Source organism: Diorhabda sublineata, chromosome 8 (genome assembly GCF_026230105.1).
Source record: "Diorhabda sublineata isolate icDioSubl1.1 chromosome 8, icDioSubl1.1, whole genome shotgun sequence".
NCBI lineage: Eukaryota > Metazoa > Arthropoda > Insecta > Coleoptera > Chrysomelidae > Diorhabda > Diorhabda sublineata.
In genome coordinates, this window is record NC_079481.1 from 4,839,636 (window position 1) to 4,865,715 (window position 26,080).

The 26,080-nt window shown below is 33.5% G+C and overlaps 1 protein-coding gene across 1 annotated transcript; it reads right to left on the reverse strand.

Annotated features, from left to right (window-relative positions):
- Window positions 1-196: 196 nt before the first annotated feature.
- LOC130448368 (pro-resilin) lies at window positions 197-16,017 on the reverse strand. The gene is made up of 5 exons (XM_056785726.1): window positions 15,936-16,017; window positions 5,828-5,897; window positions 3,336-3,527; window positions 1,891-2,652; window positions 197-1,040 (listed from the first exon to the last, which is right to left on the reverse strand). The coding sequence occupies exons 1-5, from the start codon at window positions 15,954-15,956 to the stop codon at window positions 310-312; spliced, it is 1,776 nt and encodes a 591-aa protein (XP_056641704.1). The 5' UTR covers window positions 15,957-16,017; the 3' UTR covers window positions 197-309.
- Between the last annotated feature and the right edge of the window lie 10,063 nt (window positions 16,018-26,080).

Genomic DNA, 26,080 nt, shown 5'->3' on the forward strand with positions numbered 1-26,080 from the left:
TATTGAAACAGGTTATTTCTAAGCTTTGACTAATCAAAAACGTGTAGGTTATTGAAACGGTATTTCTAGTCAATTAAATAACGAGTTTCATTAGAAACACGATGCTAGCATAAATAACAAAACTTTGTAACTGGAAATTCGATCAATTGGTATTTTGCGCATAAGGTTCATATGGATTATAGGCACAATAACCAAATTATAGTTCCAGAACTTTTATTCATCTCTTGTAAAAAATGTACATATTTAATACTGTTAATACCTATTTAATAAATTAAACTATGTATATACAAATCGTTACTCTGGCTCATTTTAGTACACATATCCTCCATTACTATCATAACTTTGACCTCCCCCTGATCCTCCTCCGCTACTACCTCCGAATCCACCTCCACTACCACCTCCAAATCCACCTCCGAATCCACCTCCATTACCACTTCCGAATCCACCTCCATTACCACCTCCGTATCCACCTCCATTACCACCACCAAATCCTCCTCCGAATCCACTACCACCTCCAAATCCACTTCCGAATCCACCGCCTCCTCCGGAAGGAGCTCCATATGAGGAACTTGGCGCCGAAGATACTGGGCCCGCAGGAGGAACTCCGTATGATGATACTGGTGCTGGTGGGGCTCCATAAGAAGAACTTGGTGCAGGTGCTCCGTATGAGGAACTTGGTGCTGGTGGAGCTCCGTATGATGAACTTGGTGCTGAGGCACGTGGGGCTCCGTAAGATGAGCTTGGTGCCGATGCACGTGGAGCTCCGTACGATGAACTTGGTGCCGATGCAGGAGGAGCTCCGTACGATGAGCTTGGTGCCGATGCAGGGGGAGCTCCGTACGATGAGCTTGGTGCTGATGCAGGCGGGGCACCGTACGATGAACTTGGCGCTGATGCAGGGGGAGCACCGTACGACGAACTTGGTGCTGATGCGGGTGGAGCTCCGTACGATGCACTTGGTGCTGGACGAGATGGACCCACTGGTGTACCATAACTTGTTGATGGTGGCAAGTAACTTCCTAAAGAACCTCCGTTTTGACCTAAAGAAATTGTAAGGTAATTACAAATTTCGTTACAATGATAGAACACATCTATTTTTGTTACTGCATCGCGGTTCACGGTGAGATAAACCTAAAATTTAGAATACCTACAATCCTAATAATATAAACGATGAAAATATGAGAATGAATGAATATATGTAGAAATTATACTTATACTGTATGTTTACAATTCGAGATATGAATGTAAACATCTTGTTCTTTTGTTGTCTCGTCATTACTGTAACCGTCTCCACTTTTCGACCATAAGATGATGCAATAGAAGCTTGGTCAGCACTTGGTGCAGTTACAAATGTAACGGCTAAAGTTAATGCTGGGGCTGATGCTGCACCGTACTTCATAGAATATACCAAGTATAGTTATGAAAGGATCATAGAGTGGTCCTTGTTCTGGTCTAGGAATCCGATATGATGTTGTTGGTACTGGTTGAAAGGCCTCATTTGCTGATGAAGATACATTCTGTGTAGATATTATTATAAGAAAATTGAGACTCTACCGAGGAAGATTTATATGAAAATAAAGTTTCCAAAGGAGCAGCTTCATGTAAGAGGCAACACCTTCGTTGCCTACATTCCGACCTATAAAAACTACGTCCAAGTGTTCTGCATGACTTCCAGAACCTAAACCTGCTATGAATTAGAATATTAACGATTGATATAAGGTGCAAGCTGCATGTGGATAGTGATTAAAGATATAAATATTCTCCTGAGTATATTGTGCTCTAGCATTTGCATGTGGGCGATTCCACTTATTGAGCTTTGGCAGTGCACAAAAACATTGAAAGCTTCCTTAAAAAAATATGTTTAAAAAGTAGGTTAATTTATTAAATTACCAAATCCATCTCCTCCTCCAAATCCACCTCCGAATCCAAATCCTCCTATATCTCCTCCTAATACACCGTCAAATCCACCGCCAAATCCGCCTCCAAATCCTCCTCCGAATCCACTGATTCCTCCATTACTAGGTGCTCCATAAGAAGAAGACGGCTTGGGTGCCCCGTAAGAGGAAGAAGGTCTTGATGATTGCCTTGGAGCTCCGTAAGAAGATGAAGGTCTTGATGGTGCACCATAGGAAGAAGAAGGCTTAGGTGCTCCATAAGAAGATGAGGGTTTTTGTGGTGCTCCGTAGGAAGAGGAAGGTTTGGGTACCCCGTATGAAGACGAAGGTCTTTTTGGTGTGCCGTAGGACGAGGAAGGTTTTGGTGCTCCGTAACTGGAGGATGGTCGCGGTGATCCATAAGAGGTTGAAGGTTTTGGTGCGCCATAGGAAGAAGATGGGGGTGCGTTGTAAGATGATGATGGTGATCGGTAAGAAGACGATGGTGGTGCTACGTATGAAGATGAGGGTGGTGCGCCATATGAAGACGATGGTGGTGCACCGTAGGAAGATGATGGTGGTGCGCTGTATGAAGATGATGGTGGTGCACCGTAGGAAGAAGATGGTGGTGCGCTGAAAGAAGATGGTGGTGCACCGTAGGAAGACGATGGTGGCGCACCGTAGGAAGACGATGGTGGCGCACCGTAGGAAGACGATGGTGGTGCGCCGTAGGAAGAAGATGGTGGTGCGCTGTAACTTGAACTTAAACTTCCAAAACCTGTGCAGTGAAAATTGATTTGCTGTGTATTGCGTGTTGAATTCAGCAAATGACAATTGTAGTGTACTTGCAAATTGTGCATAAGTTTATTTGATTGTGATAAATGTTGAAATAGACAAATCAGATCAGATATCTCTACAGATACAAGAATGTTTTGGACTATAATTTAGGAGATTAATTCTTTCTAGTTGTAGTGGAAAACCTGTTGTTTTGGAAATATCACTTGCATTTTACAAAACTGATCTCCCATTTATAACATTTTCCATTTATTTTCAACTTTTTCTACTTTATAAGCAATATCGTTCAACATTGCATTCATTTATATAATACGTTTTGCTCTCAAGAGTAACTAGACTAAAAAGATCAGAAGTTAATAAGAGATTTAAAATCCATTTTAGTTTTTTTGATTATCAACTCCATTCTATTCAAGATATGATGAATCTTTTGCTCAATTTGATTATCGTAATAAGTAAAGGATGAAAAAAGTTCTATTGATCATGAAACTTTATCAATGGATAGACAATTTCATATTGATCATTTATCCATGAGAAAAATATTGGTCACATATTTTAAAAAAAAAACTGATATGCTTCAACTCTGAATCTGATTCTCAATTCACATCTAATTCCTCATACTATCATAATATGAATATATATGTATTGTAGGTTTAAACAATATTTTACCGTTACCACCGCCTCCTCCAAATCCGCCACCTCCTCCGAATCCACTTCCGCCGTCGAATCCACCTCCGAATCCGCCGCCTCCTCCAAATCCACCTCCGCCTGAGTAACTATCGCCTCCGCTTTGAGGAGCTCCATAGCTGGACGATGGTGGTGAAGAAGGACCGTTGGAATAACCGCCGGAAGGAAGAGGAGCTGGAATTAATTGAAAAATTTCATACCTCACTTAAAGTCCAATAGATAAGCTGATAGAATAAAGTACTCTACTAAAAGCAATAACAATAAGTTCTCACTCGCATTAATAATAGCTACCAGTCAATTGTAAAATATAGATAAATTGTGGAATGTATGTTTGGGATCCTATTAGAAATGGGTGAATGCCGTTTAAAAACTTAAATATCATACTGATCTACAGGATTGGCAAAAGTGTTATCATTTAACTTGATCATCTTAATTCAATACTTGGTGTCATTACACTATGAAAATGAAATTTATCAATTGAATATCTTTCTTACTATTCTCTCACTTATATCGGTATCTATTGTAAATTTTGATATTGAATTTTGAGGTTTTTTTCTTTGCAGACATAGACATTCTTTCTCTATATTCATTTATGGTTGTCGTTTCTCGTTCACAATCGGTAATATGCTTTAGACTTCCAGTTACATAAGATTTCTTCAAATTCAGAGACAATGTAGACTTGAGAATATAAGAAATTCTGTCAGGATATGTATCATTATTGAATTTGTGGTATGCGGTTCTACCTTTAGTGAATTGATGATGTGGGTTCCAGCTGTAGATGATCTTCATCTTTTATGTTCCATACATTTCCATACTGCTTTGGAGTTTCTTAATAACTTAGAGAGCGTCTGAATAGATATATAAGACAAGCCTCCTGTTGGCATTCGTAGATTACTCTTAACTAGGCCGCTATATTCAACACATCTTTCCTAGTAGTATATCTTTGCCTTTCCTACCCCTTTAGATTGTTCCATCAATTTATTTCTCCATTTCTATCTTTTTTTCCAGTGTTTTCGAGAATAAAGTATTATCCGGTTTATTTTCATTTAACAATCATACTGTACGATGAAAAGCTTCGGTCTTCCATCACATTTGAATACTGATAACAAGCACTGGGTAGTTTTTGTGGCGAAATTTGGGAAGAAATTTGGTTTTCTCTATTGATAAGAAAAAATCAGGTATCCTGAATTTCTCTCTTTTTTGTTGTTTTATCAGCTGGTGCTCTGGTTGCTGCCATTTTCTCCTAATTTTCCTTTTATTTTATGAGTTCACTGATTTGTTTTGGGTAAGTATTTCCTCACAAGACATTCTACTTCTCGATATAACTATTCTTCCGTTCGCTGTTTGATCAATTACCTGCTCAAGACTGATTTTACAGCTTCACAAATTCGTTCTGTTCACTGTTTATTTGGTTTCAATTTCATTTTGTATTATACTATCACTTAATGTGAGAAGTATGGGAGAGTGATTCGAATTCAGGTCCCTGACCTCTTCAACGTTCAGATAATCTGAGGATACAGTTCTGATTATGAAGAGGTCTATAAGATCAGGGATCTGATTCTGATCTGTCAGCTCTCCAATTGATAAAGTTTGACATTTAACTTTATTACATGCTGCTTATAATTCTTTGCCTTCAATTGTTGTCAATCTAGATCTTCAGTGAGTGTTCTTTGCATTAAAAACCCGCCACAATGAATCTGTATCCTTGCCTATCCAGTCAATATATTATTCTTTCTTTACAGCATGTTTCGGTTGTCTGTAAATCTGTGAATATCACTCATAAGTTTTTGTTTTCATTATAACCTATGAGGTAAGTTTTTTATCATTTGGTAATCCAACTCCTCATGGTGTAATAAGTATTCCTTCATTATAATTGCAACTTTTTCTGGGTGCATAGTATAATACACGTTGTATCCACTGAATTCGATAAATGACTCCTATGTGAAATGTGTTTTTGCAATGAGGCAAACATCAATTTTTTGTAGCTCTAGAATCATCTGTAGCTCTTGCTGGTGTTGTTATAACCCGTTAGCATTACACTCTAGTATTTTAATTTGATTAGCTATTTTCAAATTTAGCAATCATTCTTAGACTAATTACGCCTATTTTGAAATGCGCTCTTCCTTCTTATCCAGTCTATACAAGATTCTCTGAGGCATAGTATCAGTATTTGAATCTTTTGGTGGTGGTTCAGTTTGAAAGTTCTTCTCTTCATTTTTGTTCACTTCGTTATATGTCTTGTTTTGAATGACGCTGCCGGTAGCTTTTCGCTTTTTAAGATTGGAAGCTTGTGTTTCCTATTTTTTCTTGTTCTCTTTGTTTTAGTATTCCTGTAGAGTAGAGCAGGCTTATTTGTTTAGTTTTTGTAGTTGTTTGAAGTAATTTTTCATATAATAGCTAAAATTAATTGACAAATTCTGTGGTGCGCTTATCTTTCTCGGCCGTGTATATCATGAAAATAAAAATATACTTACCGTCACGCCTAGTGAGCTGCCGTGCTGTTGTTTCCGACGTGAATATCAAGCATAGTGCAAGTGTGAAGCTCTGAAAATCAGAATATACTCATATTTCCAACATAATAACAACCTAATAATCGAAAAGGTTTAATTAAAGAAAAATAAATGTATAAAATTAACTGCTGTCATTATCTAGATTTAATAACAATAAAGTGTGAATAGCTATTTATAAATATCGTTTTATTTTACGATACGTGATGGACATACTATGAAACGACATCGAGTTTTATCTATGATGAGAACAATTAAAACTAAATAATTTACAATTCAACTAGACGTTCATTGCTATGTCAAAGATGATGTTAGCCATCAAAAGATTGTTTATCGAAATAAGTACTCATAAGAATCACCATTAATCAGCGCAGTGGTTTAACTAAGCGTGGTCGAAGTGGGCCCTTACAATGTCATCAAAATTGCTATTGACTATTTGCGCGATTCTTGTAACTAGAGCTATCTCGGGAAACAGGCGTGATTGTATAGTAAAAGCCTAAGAATTCATAGAAATAGCAGTTATGAGATTAAGATGCCTTTAAATAGAAAAGGCTTCACAAAAAAATATTCAATTATGAAGCTGTTGCTTATTGATTCTGTAGGAAGTAAATTCAGGATTGATTTTTTCATTATAATGGTTGACACTATGGTGCAAGACATTATCACAAGATTTACTTCACTAAATGGGGTCCCAGAAGTACCTGGCCCAACCAAGAAAACGAATCGTCAAGCTACTCAAAATAGGTATTAATTGCTGACATCACCTCTCCATTGTTGGAAAATTTTTGACAACCGAGCCATATATTCAAGTGTGGGAATGGAAAATAAAACCAAGGAAGCGAATAGCGTGCATGAGATAGCAGTTCAAACTTCAATTCATTAATTTTGGTCATTACAATAACGGATGTGTGAACTGGTACATTGTCTTGATGAAACAACACTTTCTTCTTAGCCAAAAGGGGCTGTTTTTGCTAAATTTCTTCGCTCAAACGTCGCAATCAAATCGCATAATACTCGTCATTGATAGTTTTCCCTTTTTCAATATTCAATGAAAATTATCTCAGGCACATTCCAAAAAAACCGACGGCATGAGCATGCCTGCAGATGAAACGGTTTTTTTTCTTCTTTTGGAACCAGTTCTTCCTTTTCAATCCATTGTTTTGATCGTTCTTTTGTTTCGGGTGTGAAGTGATAGACCCACGTATCATCCATAGTTATGAAATAGCGCAAAAATTCGGTTTTATTTCTGTAAAACATTGTCAAACACTCGATGGAAATATCTTCACCAGGCTGTTGAGCAAATGCGGCATCTATCTCGCAGGCAACTTTATCATATTCAATTTTTTAGTTCATATACGATGTACTGCACTTTCTGGAATGCCTACTATGTCTGCTAGCTCGCACACTTTTAGTCGATGAACATCTAGTAACGCTTTGTGGATTTTTTTAATATTTCTGGAGTCGTCACCTCATTTGGTCGACCACTGCGATACTGGTCTTCGCTGGTCGTACAGCCAAACGAACTAAACAACGTAGAGTCCTCAAACTTGAAATATATGTTTCATAGATTGTATACTTCCTATTTACGTTTCGTGCGTTGTTTCTGTCCGCATTGAATGTTTTTTTTTTGATTTGACTTGTTTTAAATTTTGACATTTTGTAGTTACCAGTTATATTTCTTTACTTTTCTATTTTTCAAGCAGCTACCGCCAACTCTAGGTCAGGCGATCTTGTACTCTCGTACAAAAAAGTTGTTTCTTCTACGATATATATAATTTAAAATATTTGCCAAATATCGAGCTTTTGAAGCACTGTAATGATTTAGGTTTTGTACTACAAGATGAATAAAGCAAATACATAAAATCTTATGAGCTTTACGAAGAACCACAACTTTTAGTGCTTAATCTATCAAACACCATTAAAGACGCCAGTTGGATGTTTTAATACATAAGAAAGAAGTTTTTCTATGTTATTATTATTGAAAACTATTTAAGAAACAATTTGAAATAGGACCGACTATATGGCTTAGCAATATGCTAAATCCAAGCTGATTTTACAGAAAAAGTTAATTACAAATCGTTCTTAGAGGACTTCTGTGAAGCAAAAAGCCGAAAAACATTATTTTTGTAGAAAATTGAAACACTCAAGTGATAAAATAAAACCTTTTTTCCAATCTATATGCTTTTGAATATTCTCCTATAACTCATTCTATTTTTTTATTATCATGAGCAAGCATGTTTTTAGATGACTCAAATCTCTTGACAAAAATAAGACCGGGATTACAGAAAGTGACATGAGAGTTTAAAAATTAAATTTCCACGTTTATACTACACATATATGGCAATAAAACAGCAACATGATATTTAGATAAAGTCGGACATGAAAAAACGAGGCATTGAAGGATTCAACAATAAATGTATCTTGGAGAAGGCGATGAGAAAGTGGGAGGAATGTTGAAAAATAGTTTGCTATAACTTTTTTTCCTGAACATATTGAATTTCTTCTGTTACAATTGTTTTGATTGACCAAAATGATAAGTTAACAATTCTAGAAAATCCAATATCATTTCACTGAATCCAAAAAACTATTTCAATAGATATTCCATTACTATAACTCGTAGAAGCAAATTCAAAATTCAAGTCACAAATTTCAAGTAACGTTTTCTCATTGACAATTATTTATTACCTAACATCAATTTATTATTGCTATTTTACGTGAGTTACCTGAAGAAATGTAAATAAACGTTGTTGAGTAATTGTTATGGTAAAATATGTCTGTCGATTACAAGCACAACCAACCGAAGAAAACGGGGATGACGATGAATAAATCAGTTTTTTATTTAAATTGCTAATGAAGATATGTGAAATTTTTCAATAAGAGAAAGAAATAGGATGTAAACTTCGTAATGTTTTGTTTGAACAGAAGTACGTCTCATAATTAACGACTGTAAGTACGATTTCCCAAAAAAATTTCAATGTCAACCAAAAGATTCTTTTAATTCTTAACTAAGTGTTAATTGAAATGTATAGAATTGAAGAGTTTGTTTGGATGAAACATTGTTGACCTAGTTCCAATAACAAGTTATTTATTCCACTTTTCATTCTCCTTTAACTTCTTTATTTAAGTATTTTATTTCACATAAACATTTGTGTATAATAAGGAAAATTACAGGTTTAAAATTTCTATTACCTGGATATTGAATTATGCCATGAAAGGTATTTCCTCACATTTATTCGAAGCTACTTCTTGTTTTGATCTTTAATCTGACTACTCTCCTGCTTAAGCTGGTCCAAGCACACAAAAAATAGTTGAAGATAGTAAATACAAGTTTGACCATCAATAATGATTTGGAAACAGATATCCACATTATTGAAGTCATCGAAAAGCTCATAAGAAACCCCAAGAAGTTTTATGACAATATACCCAACACGTATTCGCTCTGTTGAAAACGGAAACTTGCACAGCTCAATAAATTAGCTAATAAAAGAATTTTGGCAGAATACAAGATCACGAAATTAAATACGCAAACTTAAGAGCTGAAATTATACTATCAAAGAATATCTAGTAAATTTAAGTATAACATAAGGAACAGAATACTCATTATGGAATGCTACAGAAAAATTAGAGCGTCTACAAATTCAATATCCCCCAACCGCAATACTGAAGGTTTCTAACTGAAAAGTATCAGAGAGCACTAACATTCGTAAAATTCAAAATGTTTTTCAACTTAAATTTTCAGTAGCAGATCAAAACAATATTAATAAATATTTAACTGAAACCTTCTTAAGAAAAATACAAGATGCAATGAAACTTCGGAGCATAACCTAATAACAACAAAAATTTCTCAAAATTCTCCTTAAAAAGAGTAGAAATTAGCTGACAATTTTTATAACTTAACATGAAAAACAGACTAATTATTTACTTTTTATAGAACAAGCAGATTATTTCCAAGAGGAGCCAAATTCTTAGAAAAGCTGTTAAAAACCAAAATAATATCAATTTTTAATGAAAATCGAGTTATTTCAAAAAAATCGAGAGTACAAAGGATAACAGATAAAATCATGTAAGACTTTGAAGAAAAAAACTGCTACTCCGAAATATTCTCAAAAGTATGTCAGGCATTTAATAAAGTCTGGTATTTGGATCTATCTACAAAGTCAGAAAACATTTTTTTCTAAATTATTTACTTCTTCTTGTCCCAAGGCTCAGTACTAGGCCCTACTTTATTTCTTCTGTTTATAAACGACATCGCCTATCTAGATATCAGTGGTACAATATCTTTTTTTGCAGATAATAATAGTTTCTTTTGAAACAACCCTGATCTCCCGGCACTTGATAGTGACCTAATCACCCTTAAATCATGGTGCGATTCCAATATTCTCAACTTAAGTTCTATCATATAAAAATTGCAGCCTTTTCTATCTCATAACACCACCATTGAATCTGTGAAATTCTTAGTGCTTGTTGTAGACAATTCCTTGAAGTAGGAGTTACATATTGCAGCCTTATCTAAAAAATTAATCTCCTTTTGTTTTGCTCTGAGATCAGTTCCCAAAGAACTGAACTTATCCATCTCCCTAACAGTTTATTATGGCTTTATTGAATCGCATCTACGATTTGTACCTCCTTTCTGGGGTAAGTGTAGTGCGACTCAATTAAAAATTCTGTCTCTTCCTTCCTCATTGATCTTTGAAACCGTTTGCCTAATTCGTGAGCGCGATTCTCCAATTTTAAAAAAAATCGTTGTACGGCTATCCACTTAGAAACGCGGAGCGCCACCTTTATCTACCTATTCCACGTTCCAAATTAGTTAAGGGCTCAATATTTTCCAATACAAAAAAATGCACCATCACTTGCCAAATAAAATCAAATCGTTATCATCTTTTTTCGCTTTTCGCAATAATTTGAGGTGTGCTTTACTTTGTAAATGACTTCTATTCTGATATTTAATTCCGTGCCTGTTGCATACTGGTTTAATTTTGCTATGGACTCACAAACTAATTCTTACCTATTACTATCAGCTATAATTTTGTTATTCACTGTGGTTTTCTTCTGTATATTGAAATTTTATTGTATTTGTATTTTTATTTAGCTATTTTTATGTGTGTTTTTTAGCTTTTACAAGCTTTCGTCTACAAATTGTAACAATTTTTTGACAATAAAATATTTATCTTCCTCTTTTTAAATATTTCTTTGTAGATCTGTAATTCATGGTTAAGTATCGATGCCATTACTTGTGTCTTGTGGATCCGCCTGTTTATCTCCTATATATAGCCGATTCAACTACATCAAATGTCGATGACACAGCTTGAGTAAATCCACACCAAGATCATTAAATTGCTTCAAACAAATCTTCACTGGTTACTGCATTGGCTACAAATATGCCAAATCAATGTTAACGGGTCTAATTCCATGAATCTAACCCCCACAAGCAGACGAGTATGAAATTCCACAGAGAAGAAAAAGCCAACTATCTTGAAATACATCTGGATAGGAGACTGTCTTTAAAAAAACGACTCTTTACGAAAAGAAAACAACTTAGTCAATGATATTGGATAATTGGAAAGAAATCACAAATATCTTGCAGGATATATGAAATCCAGCTATAGGGTTCATTGCCGACTTTGATTATTATTGAGAGATCTCAATCAGAAGTTTTGAGGAAGATAACAAAGGCCTCATGGTATGTGCTGTATGACATAAGTTACAAGAGATTGTTACAAGTGTTACAAGTGACCACATAGTAGTAGAATAAGTAATGCAGTTTCACCCCAATCAACTGGACAAAAATCTAGTGTCAAAACCTATTGTCGGACCTAGGGTGAAAAGATTTACCCTGTACCACATCGATAACTGATTTTAACATATTTAATATGAATTAGAAATTTTTACTTATAGATTTTATCATATTTCATTATAAATTGTCTAGGTGTATATGTGGTGTCCTCTGTTAATTGTTATCTTCACCAATTTTGATAAACCCATTATTGACCCCAGTGTCATACTCGTCTTAAAAAAATTAGCCCAGGGTTTTAGCATACAATTCATTCTTTCATATTCACCTACCACTTAGAAATAGATTAGAAATTAATTTGGAAAATAGGTTGAGTTAGTTAGTTAGTCCCTACTCGAATATTCTCAGTTGGATCCTAATTTAAATTTTCACAACACGTCTATATTAAAAAAGTTGATGACACTTAATTAAAAAAACATATATAATATAATCTCTTACGTGAAGTAACACCTTAGTGACGGTAAATGTCTTCCGCAATTTATCATTTTTAATATACTTTCCACAAACGACTTGTATTGTTCATCGAGACAATAAAATAGAGAGTTAAGCAATTATCTTGACGCTTCAAACCACATTTGTTTGCTGTTAAAAATGAAATTTCCTTTCAATTAGTATTATCATATATTTTCACTAAAACTTTTATATATACATACTATCTATTAGTTCTTAAATTTGTGTTAGTTTGCAAAGTATCTTATCTATAGAAGGATGGGTAACTATCATTAGATGCTATCGTGTAGCCTGTGGGCTAAACTTTTGAGAAGCTTTCTGATGTACCAAATAAGTGAAAGGCAAATTAATCTAAATATTCTATTTAGATTAGATGAGCTGGACGTAAATGTAAATCTAAAGATATGGTTTACTAGAGAAACAGTGCCATTATCTAGCGGCCGTAATCTACCGTTGAAGGACGTTACCAAAATGTATTTCATATCTCATAGAACTATTCAACTACCATAATTAACTCAAAAACTAAATTCCAAAACTGACCCAGCTAACGTCAGACCCTCCTACCTACTTTATGTTCTAAGATACACACCATTGAATTAGGTTCACTCGAGAACGTAGAGTCTCAATTTGAAGTTAAATGTCGGTGCTGTCAATGGACCTTTTTTTTTGCAAGTAACAGTGACTCTTCAATTCCATTATATGAGTGATAATGTAACTTGGACAACCAAATATCACGAAAAATTTATTTATTTGATCAATATTGAATCAAATGTTACTGGTATTAAGAGAAAGTGTTGCCCGAACTTATCTTCATTAGATGCAAATAAAGACATTCTTAAATTTGGATTTTAACCTCATTTCCCCTGACCTTGCATCATCCAAATATACTAATAATTGCACGTTCAAAATGTTTATTTTCCACCAGTACACCACTTTCTAGAAAACCACGAATAATTCACCGTAAAGGCAACTTTCCTAGGAAAATATAGCTTAACAATTTGCGTATCCAGGACTGTTTACCAATCAGACAGCCACAACTTTGTCAGAGGATAATCATCTCTATTGGTTTCAAGAAGCGTTATTGTAAGTATTGTGGTGTTTGTCTATTGACAGTTTAACATTCAGAGAGAAAGTACTCGTTTCCTTTAGCTCTTTGCGTGAACAAGGAAAACTGTGTAGATTTCTACGACGTTTTTCAGTTGGTAATTTACGGGACAGTATTCAGTGAGCATAACAGTTACTCTCCTTGACTAGTGTTCACAAAGAGAGGGACTTTATATGATCATGACTTAATGGCTTTTTGGGAAGCCTACAAAACTCTTTCAATAGCATTCTAATTGTAATTTTTTTCCTAGTGATCAGCTTGCTTATTTCCGATGACTTTGAAGCGGTGAGTTCAGTGCATTCCTATTTTAGTTTTGACACAATTTTATAGGAGGAATGTTTTTGAAATGCTAATATGAGTATAAGTATTTTTGCATTGCTCTAGTTGCGTCGTGCGCAATAAGCGTATATTTTCTAGAAAATCAGATTTTGAACATATTCGGATAGCGAGCTTGCTTCTAAAAAGATCTATTCCGGTCCCTACTTCTACATTTTCCAATTTCGAATAATAAGTGTAGAATAGACGCGAATAAATAAAGAAATATTATTTCAGCATTTACCCATTTTCTACAGTCTAAATATCCTCTTAGATTTATTGAAGATTTCGAAATAATTTTCGATTTAATTTCCAAGCTTACCTTAGTTTATTTACAATAAACTAATAGTTACACCATTCCTGCAATATGAAATTTTATTGTTGAGCGATGTACGAGGAGGGTTCAGAAGTACCTGGTCCAATAAAGAAAACACAATAAATGTTGGAAAAAAATTATTAATTTTTGAACGTAATTAAAATCGTCAAGTTCCTCAAAATAGACATCGAAATCAACTCGTTATTGTTGGAAAATCATTGACCAACGAGCCATTTTTTCTAATCTGCGAACAGAAAATAATCCGAGGAGCTGAAACTGGTGAATAGGACAAATTAGGTAGCAATTCAAGTTTTAATTATTCAATTTTGGCTATTGTAATAACGGATGAGTGGGTTGGTGTATTGTCTTGATGAAAAAACTCTTTCTTCTTAGCCAAATGCCGCCGTTTTTGCTTGATTTCTCCGCATATTGATGGAACGGTCTTTGCCTTCTTTGGAGCCTGTTTTTTTGATGTACCGCACTTCTTGAAATGACTAATATGTCTACTAGTTCACGCATTTCCAGTCGATGATATTCTAGTAATGTTTTGTGTATTTTGTTCAACATTTCTGGAGTCGTCACCTCCAGTCGTCACCAAAAGGTTACCAAGCTATAACTTACAGCTTGGAATTCAATAGTAAGTCGTAATTGGGATATTTCAGTAATAATATGGATATGTAAACTACGAATTAGCTCGTTAATAGCTAATATAAAAATAATTGTTCAAATCTAGTAGTGTATAGTGTATATTTAGTAGTACTGTTATATTTTTTTATAGATGTCAACAAATTCTCAGCTTACATTTCCTCTTTTCCAAAAAAAAAATAGTGGAATTGTTCTTGTGACTGGAATCCTTTAGGAACTTTTCGAACTTACGTTCCATTTCTTTGGTGGATTTCGAATTGCCAGGTCTTCTTTTCAGTAAGTAGTGAAATATTATCATTGCAAATTAAATAATTAATATCGAAATTGTAAATATCTTTGATATTTTATAATTAATTTCATTCTCTTGAATTGGTTTCAACTGTTTTACGAGTCCATGTTCCGGTTCGGTCACGGTAAAATTGGAGACTGTTAATTTCGAATTCCTTTTTTGAATAAAAATTTGAGTAAATTGATCGTTTGCAAGTTTCTGAAATATTTCTCAATGGAAGCTGAAATAATCTATCAGTTCGACACCCATTTCAGGATTGTTCAAGAAAGATCATTAGTTTGTTGTTTATAATTTGATTAGTTTTTAGATTCAGATCGTCTATTTTGGTCTTTATCATCCAATTGGCCATATATTTTGAGAGAAATTCGTAGATGTCCTCCACCTTTAGGTATTTTTGTTCTTTCGACCTAATTTCCTCGTTATTAAGTGCCTATTAAGGATAAGCTAACAGCTGTACAATTCTACGTTTCTAAATTACCAGCTCGTAATTCTTATTACAGCTTTCTTCCATTTACTTCCATATTTAAATAAGCACGGGATGTAATTTCGGCCAAATCAGTTACCTGGCTTATTGTTTCACGAAATTCATTTCAAATTCACTCTTAAAATCAGGTAAAAATTCAGCTTAGGCTGAGTTTCAATTCTTAAAACCGATTGCTTTGGTTTTATGCTGTGTAAATAATTAATGTACTTTACAATGTTGTTTTTAGTTAACATTCCTTCCATTACTTTCATACCATTCAAAGTTTATGTGGCAGAAATAATTTTTTTGTCTACAAGTTTTAAACATGTTTTTTGTTTCAGAATTTGAAATTTTGAGGAGTTTAATCAACTATTTGTTAATTAGTATAATAATTTTTCAAAATATCGGAATGCAATTTTTAATTCAAATTTATGAGTTTATTAAATTCGAATTTAATGTTAATACGAAGTTAATTCACGAAATAAATAATCATTTTTCAGAAATATCTCACTAGAAATCGGCATTATAATTCAAAAGTAGATTACCGAACTTATTTTCTAATATTTATCATAAATATAATGAACAATTAAAAAAAATGAATATATTCAAATCAACTATCTATTAATTATCTTTCTGCCCGCCCGTTGTGTATTTCAATCGCTAGATTGATCAATTCCCTGTATTAATATGGTACTTACCACTAGTAGTACCTTACGCATAGTCCTAAACACTTGCACTCATCAACTAAAAAAAAAAGACTTCTGTTTGTACGAAGTCAATGTCTGCTTATCTCCTCCGTCAAGTTATTTATACACTTCCCCTGATGAGTTAGGTGAAAGTGATTAAAGTGATGTGGGAGATGCTGAAGATGATGACACCGGGGATGATATAGATCGCGGCGAGGAAATATGCGACCTTGAGGATGTCATGGGTGATTAGAAGACTTGATTGTATTTTGAACGTTACATGAAGTTTGATGTGTTTGAGTTGGAATCAAGAAAAAAGAAACTTTTGCGACATTTGCTGATTCGAGATTACTTAACGATAGCATTAGTAAAATTAGTTCAGATTATTGATGTTTTATTTGGGGTACATTCGAATGTAGTTATGGAATTATCCGAAACGTGATAGTACTAGTAACTAAACCATTTTTCTAATGAATATTTATAATTTATAAACTTTCAAAGTTCAATAGAAGCGACTCTCTATCTTAATTTATTTTGTGTTGTATGTGATTAAGTTCTAATTCGAAATGTCAACTTTTAGAGACTCTTTGAATCAACATACATGGTGTGCAAAAATTATCGTTCGTCAGTTAGATATTAACAGCCGCTACATAGTGATCTATTTTGGTTAAACTTCAATCTATAAGCTAGTGATTTATGTATATAATTATTTCATTTACGGTCCAAAATAACCAAAATTGTTCAAAATTTCTTCTTCCTAAACTCTTGTAAATATTTATGTTGCTAAAACGTTTTGGTCTGTTCTGATTAAAAATTAGTTTCTTAACAAAGGTAAAGAATACCTGATTAGTATAATTATGCAAGTTGTCAATGTTAAGTCATACTTAAAATTAAAATACGTCAAATTCTTCACCTGTTTTCAATAACTGAATTTCGATTAGAAAAAAACCCAAAATTAAGACGATTTAGCAACAATAACTTACTAATAATTTGAGAGCTTTTGAATTCGAAACTCCATACAAAAGTGATTGTGTATATAACAATATTATATTTTTTTTTTCGAAATTATGAGACTTCATACTGAATTTGAAAACATATAGTACTGATACAAATTTGGTTTCTAGTTCTTGGTTGATAATAGATTTTAGAATTAGCTAATCGTCCTGTCTGTTTCCAACTTTTCCATCCTAGGCTAGGAAAATAAATCGCCTCTCGAATCAGAAGATATTGAAGTTTATTCTAGAAATAAATATTTTTTAGTGCGCGTGTGACAAATTCTCGTATGAGGGTTCAAGTAAACACGGAAAAATCCATTTCTGGACGTGTAATGAACGATAGTTTTTATTATAGTAATCTGAAAATGAATCAAAAAAGAATGGAATTGACTAACCTAATCAACATTTCCATAGCATCGATATATTTATTATCGGCATTATTTTATTTTCTGTCAATTCAATTTATGTTAGTTCAAAAAATGTATCTATAAAAAAATTCGGAAATTCCTGATAACATATTAGAGCTAGTAATGATTTGTTAACAGCAAAGTCCAGATCGAGATATGAACACGAGAATGAACTTTTTATGGAAAAAAGTAAGAAAATGTAAGTGATGATATTACTCTGCTTTTTTACCAACTGAAATCAACAGAGCTTTATTGATATATGATATTCCTTATCAAGCTATATTCAAAGTCCACAAAGTCATACACAATTATTCGAAATCTGGTCGCATCAATGCAATATTGTTGAAATCCATACTGACAAAGTTTGCTGACAAAATAAACTGATGGATCTAAGACGAGGGATGGAGTTGGATGTGCAGTATACATTCAGAATACAAAGCAATTTTTACGAATCAGATTACCAGATACATCAAGTGCTGTTTGCTATACTAGACAGTCTTTCCTGATTGGAATCAAATGAAAAATATGGGAATGTGATTTTATCTAACTCTGTGCTATAAAAGAGACTAAATTAGAAAAAAAGTGGTTAGATACAGAAGGATGTATTTACAGCATGGCTCAAGAAATTCATCCTGTTTTCAAGAGCATCTCCAGAAAATTCTGTATTGCTCTTACGGACGGAAGGAAGACGTTTCGATTCATGGAGCCTCTCTCCACTCTATATACAGAAGCCCCATGGCTAAAAATGAACGAAGGGAAAGTTATAACTCAATTTCGAATTGCTGAACTAGTTCAGAAGCTTTTCAGAGAACTGCTATACCCAAAACAGCTTACGAATGCGTATGATAAGACATTCATCTGACCTTTAAATCGGAATCGTTTCACAGAGGTTGATTTTTCGTCGGTTTCTACAACTGATATCGCATTAAATGATAGTGACATAGACGACGGAAGGCTGAAGGTTAACGAGCCCCAGTTACCTACTACAAGTGGGCCATCTCAGTTACGCGAAATAAATTTGCAAGAACTGCTGCTCAGTACTCTGCAATTGATCGTAATCGAGCCTCCGCCGTCTATTTTTGTGGATGTGTCTGAAACGTCAACTTTTTTCGAGGCACAATATCAAGAGCTTTCTTCAACTTTACTGGCAACTGATAACACTGTAAAAGATTTTTTATCAGAAGAACCACTGATCCTATCATCAACTTCAGAAAACTTATCCACTTATAGCCTACCGGAATAAAAATGAAAACAGCGAGTTTTTTGTCGGTCCAAAAGTGATAGTGCTCTTTCCAAAAACGAGTGCCCTTAAATGAAAAACTATGAGACGTGGCAAAACAGTACCCTGAGGAAGAATAAAATACAGATTTCAGAAGAGATGAAGTTCTATTTTCGCTTTTCAAGAGACATGTACTCTAGTGTCGTATATTCCACGAAAGAACAAAAATGTATTCCTTGATTTTACGATGCATAGATAGAGCAACTGGTAAACACGATATGATAATTGATTATAACTCAACTAAGAGTGGTGTAGACACCGTAGATAAAAAAACTGGACAACCAGTTGCTTGAACTACAAGCTAAGAAACGCTTCTATACCAAAAATATTCCAATAATCATAAATATGAGAATTGGGGACCAAATAAAAGCGCTAGAAATGTAAAAAATTGATGTGTTTGGAACACGTAGCTTCAGCATGCGAAGATTGTATTCAAATCAGAGACAAATTTCAAAAGTAAAAGTCAGTGATGAGGTTGTTATAGTTTGTGCTTTTATACTGAAATTCTGACGATTAAGGAATCCTCATTTTTGTTTCTACTACAATAATGATAAATTTTCAATTCTCATTACTTTAATTTTCTAGAAATTTGTTCAATTCCTTTTAATATAATCATGTATGATGATGATAATGAATAAGTATGCTTTAATCTCTCCAATTCTACTATGAAAGATACATTATCAACACTGCCTTCCAACGATGTACCATTTTCATCTAACAGTCTCGTAGACTGATATTTCGATCAAACAAGGTAGTTGCACAAGGCTGAAGTGTGATATATAGAATGTAGACATTACTAATTACTAATTGTATTGATCAATTTTATGTTTGCTGTATTTCTTCATCTATCTTCTAAATCTTCGGACTTATCAATCATATCCATATTTAATTATATAGTTATTAAGCAAACCACTTGTATTGTATAATATTTTAGGTTAAGTTTCTACTAAACTCTTCAATTGACTGCCCAATAACTCGATCGATTCATTAGAAGGTGAAGAAACCGAATTTTTGGTATTTTGGTGAATAATAGGTAGTAGGGACTTTATAAGGAAGTGAAGAAACCGAGCCTAATAGATCTAATTTTACTTATAACGTGATCAATTATTCAATTATAATCGGATCGATATAGCTGGACATACTGACAATGAATTCAACGACTAAAAATATTCAATAATAATAAGTCCAATAGAGAGAATGTTACGAACCAATGAACTATGCAACAATAAACTATTTCAAAAAAGATGAATGTTTTGTTAAGTAAGTAGGATGTTAAAGAATTTCTTCCTATTAATTAATAATATTGTTTACGAACTTTCTATTACCATCCGAAAATTCACAGTTCGATCAAGATTATATTAAACATTATTATTAATTTTCTCTCATGAAAATTAACGAATAAATATATTAGATATATCAAACAATTTTTATTTACTAATTAGTATATAATTTGTTCACTACTTATCATTTTTTTGTAATAATCAATCTTGAAACTGTTTCGAAAGTTACTACAAAACTGCAAAATCAGTTTATTATGAAGTATACATTTTAATTGAATGAAATTTTGGAAAATTGCAGCTTATTTATTTGCGAGCGACATTTGAAAGTGCGAATATTCAAAATTGACAACACCTAGTTTCTAGTTTTTATACTCGTATAAAGAAGACTGATTTTATTGTAACTGTGGCAAGCAAACCATTTCGAATGTTAAATAAACATTAATTTCTACGTGGAAAACCCAGAAGAAATAACTTACAAATTTTAAAAATGTTTCGTTATTTGGGATTATTTTAAGTGGTGTTCTGGCTATAAAAGTAGAAAAACGAACCCGGATGAATCTGTAAGAAGTCATTTACTGCGAATATTGTAGAAATTATGAGTAAAATCTATACTGTAGTACCTAGCGATCGTCGAATAAAAATAAATTAATGCTTAATGCTGATAAAAATCTCGCCCTGTTCCCGAACTTGGTGAAATAGTTACTTATGTTATAAATCCGGGAAGTGATTCAGTACGGTACGAGATAGATATTTATGAACGTGTCTTCAAGGTGCTTAGCCAGTATAGAAACAAATAAAAATTATTTGTTTCAAAGTAATCACCACACATTTGGTTCTGTATCGCATTCACGGTCGTGAAACAGCGACCACGTACATGTTGCTTCGTGCTAACAGATATGGTACATGGCCGAATCAAACGAATATTGTGAATGTTAAATTTTGATTATTGAAAATTGAAGAGGTGACGTGTGATGCAACATGTAATCGTGAATAGTTACAGCCTCAAGTACTGCAATTGGCTGCAACTGTACGTTGATCTTTTAGCCTAATTGGCTTCCACTTGTAATATACTGTATACTTAATTTTCTTTGCTTCTGTTGATGAATGCTCTTGAATTCACACAAGGCTATCATGACGGGTAGAAATATCTTAAATTTCAATTTAACAATGCAGATACAACACCAGAAGTTGTCTGAACTGTTTGATAGGTGCCTCGTTGATCTTCTATGAAGCACAGCGCTTACCAGCACTTGCTTCATCATTAAGACGATATTTGTCTTCTTTTGAATTCACTATATCATGGGAAAAGAGTAAGTCCTGAACGATTTTGTTGTTGATTTGAACCTACCTTGAATTTTCTAGCTCTAATTTTTCTAGTTTTGAGGCATCAGATATACTGAGTAGCCTCTTAAAAATCGTAGATGCAATCATATATTTGTTTTGTTATCAAATTGTTTTCTTAAAAATAGAATATCATTTTTTCTTGATTATTTCGTTGGGTATTTCGAAAGTACGTCCGCGGAATTCTCAATTTAAGACAGATAAAATTATATTACCTCCTACCGCCAATTTCCCATAGTCTATGAGAATAGTAATATCTAATTTATTTTCACATGAACGAACCAAACTGATTCAAATTCAAATACATAACTTACTAAATGATTCGTGAATAATGTATCTCTAGTAAAAGGTAAATTAGTATAAATTTGAATACGAAAAAAAGCCAACAAAGCGACAATTACTGGCAACTCGTGTCGAGTTCATGCTCTAAGAATTTTCTCCTTCTTTTTAATCCGTTCCGACTTTTCGTGACTTACTTGGTTAGGAAAGAGAATCTAAAAGTTTTTTTTGTTTCGACAACACATTCCAAGTATGTACTTAATAATACGTGCTGGTTCATCCAATCAGAAAAAAAATCGTGAGAGCCACATCATTGAAGCGGACTGACAAAACAAAACATTATCTATGAAAATCAAATTGAACTCGATATTTTTTTTATACGAGGACGTATTGGTATCTATTTAGTCTAGACCAGTTGCATGCATAAACAAAATATTGTGTTACCATAGCAACGAACAATTAGAAATTGGAGTATCGAACCATCATCAAGTACCTGCATTTAAAAGGGTTAAAAGGTAAGCAGATTTACGAATATATGCTTAATACCCTTGGTGATCAATGTTCTTCGTATGCGACCGTGAAAAATTGGACTGCAAGTTTCAAAAGAGGTAGATTTTCCATTGAAGATGATGACCGATCGGGAAAGTCAGTTTCTGTGTTAGTCCCCGAAAATATCAATGCAGTTCATGACATGATTTTATCAGACCGTCAAATTGGTCTAAAACGTATATCTGAAGCACTGAATATTTCATACGAACGCGTTCATCTATAGTTCACGTCAATTTGGACATTTGGACAACCGAATTGTTACTATGGATGAGACTTGGGTACATTTCTACGGTCCAAAAACAAAGCAACAATCGATGGAATGGCGACACTCTGGTTCTCCAAGACCTAAAAAGTTTCGTGTCCCAAAAGTTGCTGGAAAAGTTCTTGCTTCAGTTTTTTGAGAGTTTTTTGACCACTCTATGAGAAAAGACGCGGAAAGCTATCCAAAGTTGTTTTGTTTTTGCAGGACAACGCTCCTGCACACAAATCTCATGTCGCCATGCAAAAAATTTGTGATTTAGTGTTTGAATTACTAGAACACCCCCTTTATTCATCAGATTTGGCTCCGTTCGACTATCATCTCTTTCATCAACTGAAAAAAAGTTTAAAAGGTTATTCCGACAAGGAGGTAATAAAATCTGAGGAGGTTTGTAAAGAAAGAAAAAACATTTTTTTTGAAAGGTTCAAAGACGTTACTGGCTTGCTTTAATAAATGTATCCAATTAAGAAGAGAATATGTTTAGTAATAAAATTTTGTTTGGTTCTATAGTAGGCTAAGAATTTTTCAATATATCCTCGTATACATGAGGTTCGCATGAAACAATCACAGGTATTAGAATTTCAATACAGAAATAAAATTCGTCCTTTGGGGTTATTTTGTAAATAATTTTACTGTTAGGAAAATTTTCAATATTGTTTTCATGTCAAAGAACTATAAAGTGATAAATTCTTCAATAAAAACAATACTTTTTTATTGAATAGATAATAATAATAATAACATGAGAGTTATTAGTTTTTAGGTCGCAAACAATATGCAACAAATCTAAATTTTGCATACGACACCATAAAAATTGCAATGTGCAATGAAAACGGCTGATTCCTAATAAACTTAATTTTGTCATATTTATTCAAATAACGATTCAAAGAACTGTTGAGGTCAATTATTGAAATAGTGTTAGATTGACGTAAGCTAGCGTTACCAACTTCAATAAAAATAATTTTTTTCAACGAAATAATTGTTCTTCTACAAAACTTCATTAAATTAAATAAAATCTTACTTCCAAACTTCATGACTTTTCGCCGCGTCTAGAAATTTTCAATTATTTCTATTACTACAGAGGTCAGGGGTGTGTGTGGTATCCTCGAGGTCGTTGAGTAACTCGCACGGGGGAGCCTTCTCAAGGACTACGTTTTAGCAAGAGGACTTCGCACCCTTCCCGACCTCCGAACTTCAATTGAAGAATTTGAAACTCTTCGCGGATAGCTCAACATGCTGGCATGTAATTTTTTTCCAATAAATTTATTGCGACGCTAAATTCTTTCCACTTGATACAAATTTGTTGCCTCACTGGAATAGGAATTGAAATGGGAAGCATCTTACAAGGGTGACCTCACTTTTTTATGAAAGATTGTCAACATATATTTCTTTATAATTTGGTTTTCTTATGTAAAGTCTATCAAACAAACGGACAGACGTAATAAATTTTTACGCTAATAGTCTAATTGATTTCCTCCAAAACCGTGAAGACAACGTAGAACTTACAAAATGAATACCACAATTAGGAAAAATGTATCATCATTATATTTACACTTTCTTTGTAAGGAACACATGTTTTGAAACTGAACGAGAGGATCTCATGATTTCTATGCATGCAAAAATTTCGCAGAAACCTAATTTTAATTGTAAAAATCAAATTAATTAGTGTTAAGCTGATGATTGTTCAAAATATGATGCGATAACAAGCACTCTTTGCAGTTTTTCAGGCAAAAAAACAGAATTTTTTATGAAGCTGTGATAATGGAGAGAAAAAATTTGTAATTTCTCACAGTTAAGTGAAAAAGGTATGTCCAATGTGAATATTGATATTACTAAAGATGCTATATTATATGATTATGCAACAGAATTATCTGAGTTGTTTGAAAGCTTTTTTGTAAACGCGCCTATGTAATTAATTATAAGAATTGACTAAAGTAAAAAAGGTAATTACGCTAAAATGAGAATCGATTCCTAATAAATGTTGTTTGCTTTTAAATCCATTTACTACTAATGAACTTAAAGGACTATTAAAAAATAAATTAAAAAACAAATATTTCGATGAGAACGTTGAAATTCATAATTTTTGTTAGTTCGTTATATTCACTCACTTTTTCACTTATCATTCACTCATTGCAAATTCCTAGATATTCAGCATTTGTTAAGTCGATGTATAACTATCATCCAGTAACGAATAACCGATTCTATGCACTTGAGCTTCTCAGATTTTATCTACCCAACTGTATATAATTAGGGGTGCATCTGTAAACAAGATATTTCTTTTCTGTTGATCCTTAATTAGCTGTTTTATTATTAACATAAAAAGGATTATTGACAATTTAAAACTCAATTCATACATTTTTTAATATTGGGTATGACCTCCTATTGCTATAATAACATCTCTTATAGGATTAGGCATAGATCTAATTAAGTTAGCTATCGTTTCTTGTAAAATGTTGAGGCACTCTTCTTCTACGGCAGTAATAAGCTCTGGGATGGAGTTTGGGGTAGGAATTCTAGCTCTAACTCTCCTTTTTAGCTTATCTCATAAGTTTTCTTCTATCAGATTTAGGTCAGGACTGTATGTTGGCCACTCCAAAACACGAAAACTAACTTCTGCAATGTAATCTTGCACGATTCTGGCGGTGTGCGGCATTGATTCTAAAATCAAAAACATTTAGAAGAATAATCATATATAAAAGGTCTAGTAAATAAGAAATTAAAGAAATTTAAATCGATATATCGCCTTTACCAATGAACCAGGGTTGTATAGAAATTGCACCACAGATTGTGCAGCAATCGCCTCCATAAGTACTCTTCAAAGCACTAATCTGTGAATCACTCTCCTGTACTTTGGTATTCTCTTCTTAATCGATGGCTACCATGGAGGTATATTCTGGTCTCATCTGTAAACAAAACATATCTCCATTGTTCCAACGTCTAATACAGATGATCCTATGAAAAGCGTAGGCGTGCTTGCTGTTAAGTTGGACCAATCGTAGGATTTTTGGGGGTCATGTTATTTTCTAGCAGTCTAACTCTCCACTGACTAATAGACAATCCTCGCACCTTACGAAGCTATCATTGCACTTGGACGACATTGAGGTGACCATTTCTTAATGTTGTTGACACAATAAAGCGGTCAGCACAAGCGGTTGTAAATCGGCTTCTGCTTGTTCCAGGTCGCCAATGAAAGGATCGAATCTCCTCATAAAGTTGGCACAGTCTTCGAACCGCTGCGAGGTTCATATCCAATTGTCTAGCAACAGCTCGCTGATCAAGTCCATTTTCGATTAAAGCAATAACTTGGGCGACTTTTTGTGATGTAGTATGCATTAAATTATCATACTTGAACACTATGGAGACTATAAAAAACGTATAAAATGCAAATGTCTGTTGCAAACGCTATAATTTTAATATTTGACTCATTTGTTATTTTCGTTACAATCACTACATAAACACGTTTTATTTGTTTACCGTTCGCAGCGCATATAAACCATAAGCCTTGCTGATAAATTTACACTCACATTAAAATATATTAAATTGTCTTTCAAACGGCATATTTCTTTTCTTTTGATCTGATTAATAATTTTTAAAAAATATAGTTTAAGTCAAAAGTTTACAGTGGTTCGATTTCTATGCAGGCACGTAACGTTGAATACAAATGATAAATTTTTGATAATATCCGTTAAGATTGAAGAAATTATTGAAAAAAAAAATGTTAAAGGAAGAAAAAGGAAGACAGTAAAGCGGAATATAAACTACCTAATCGTA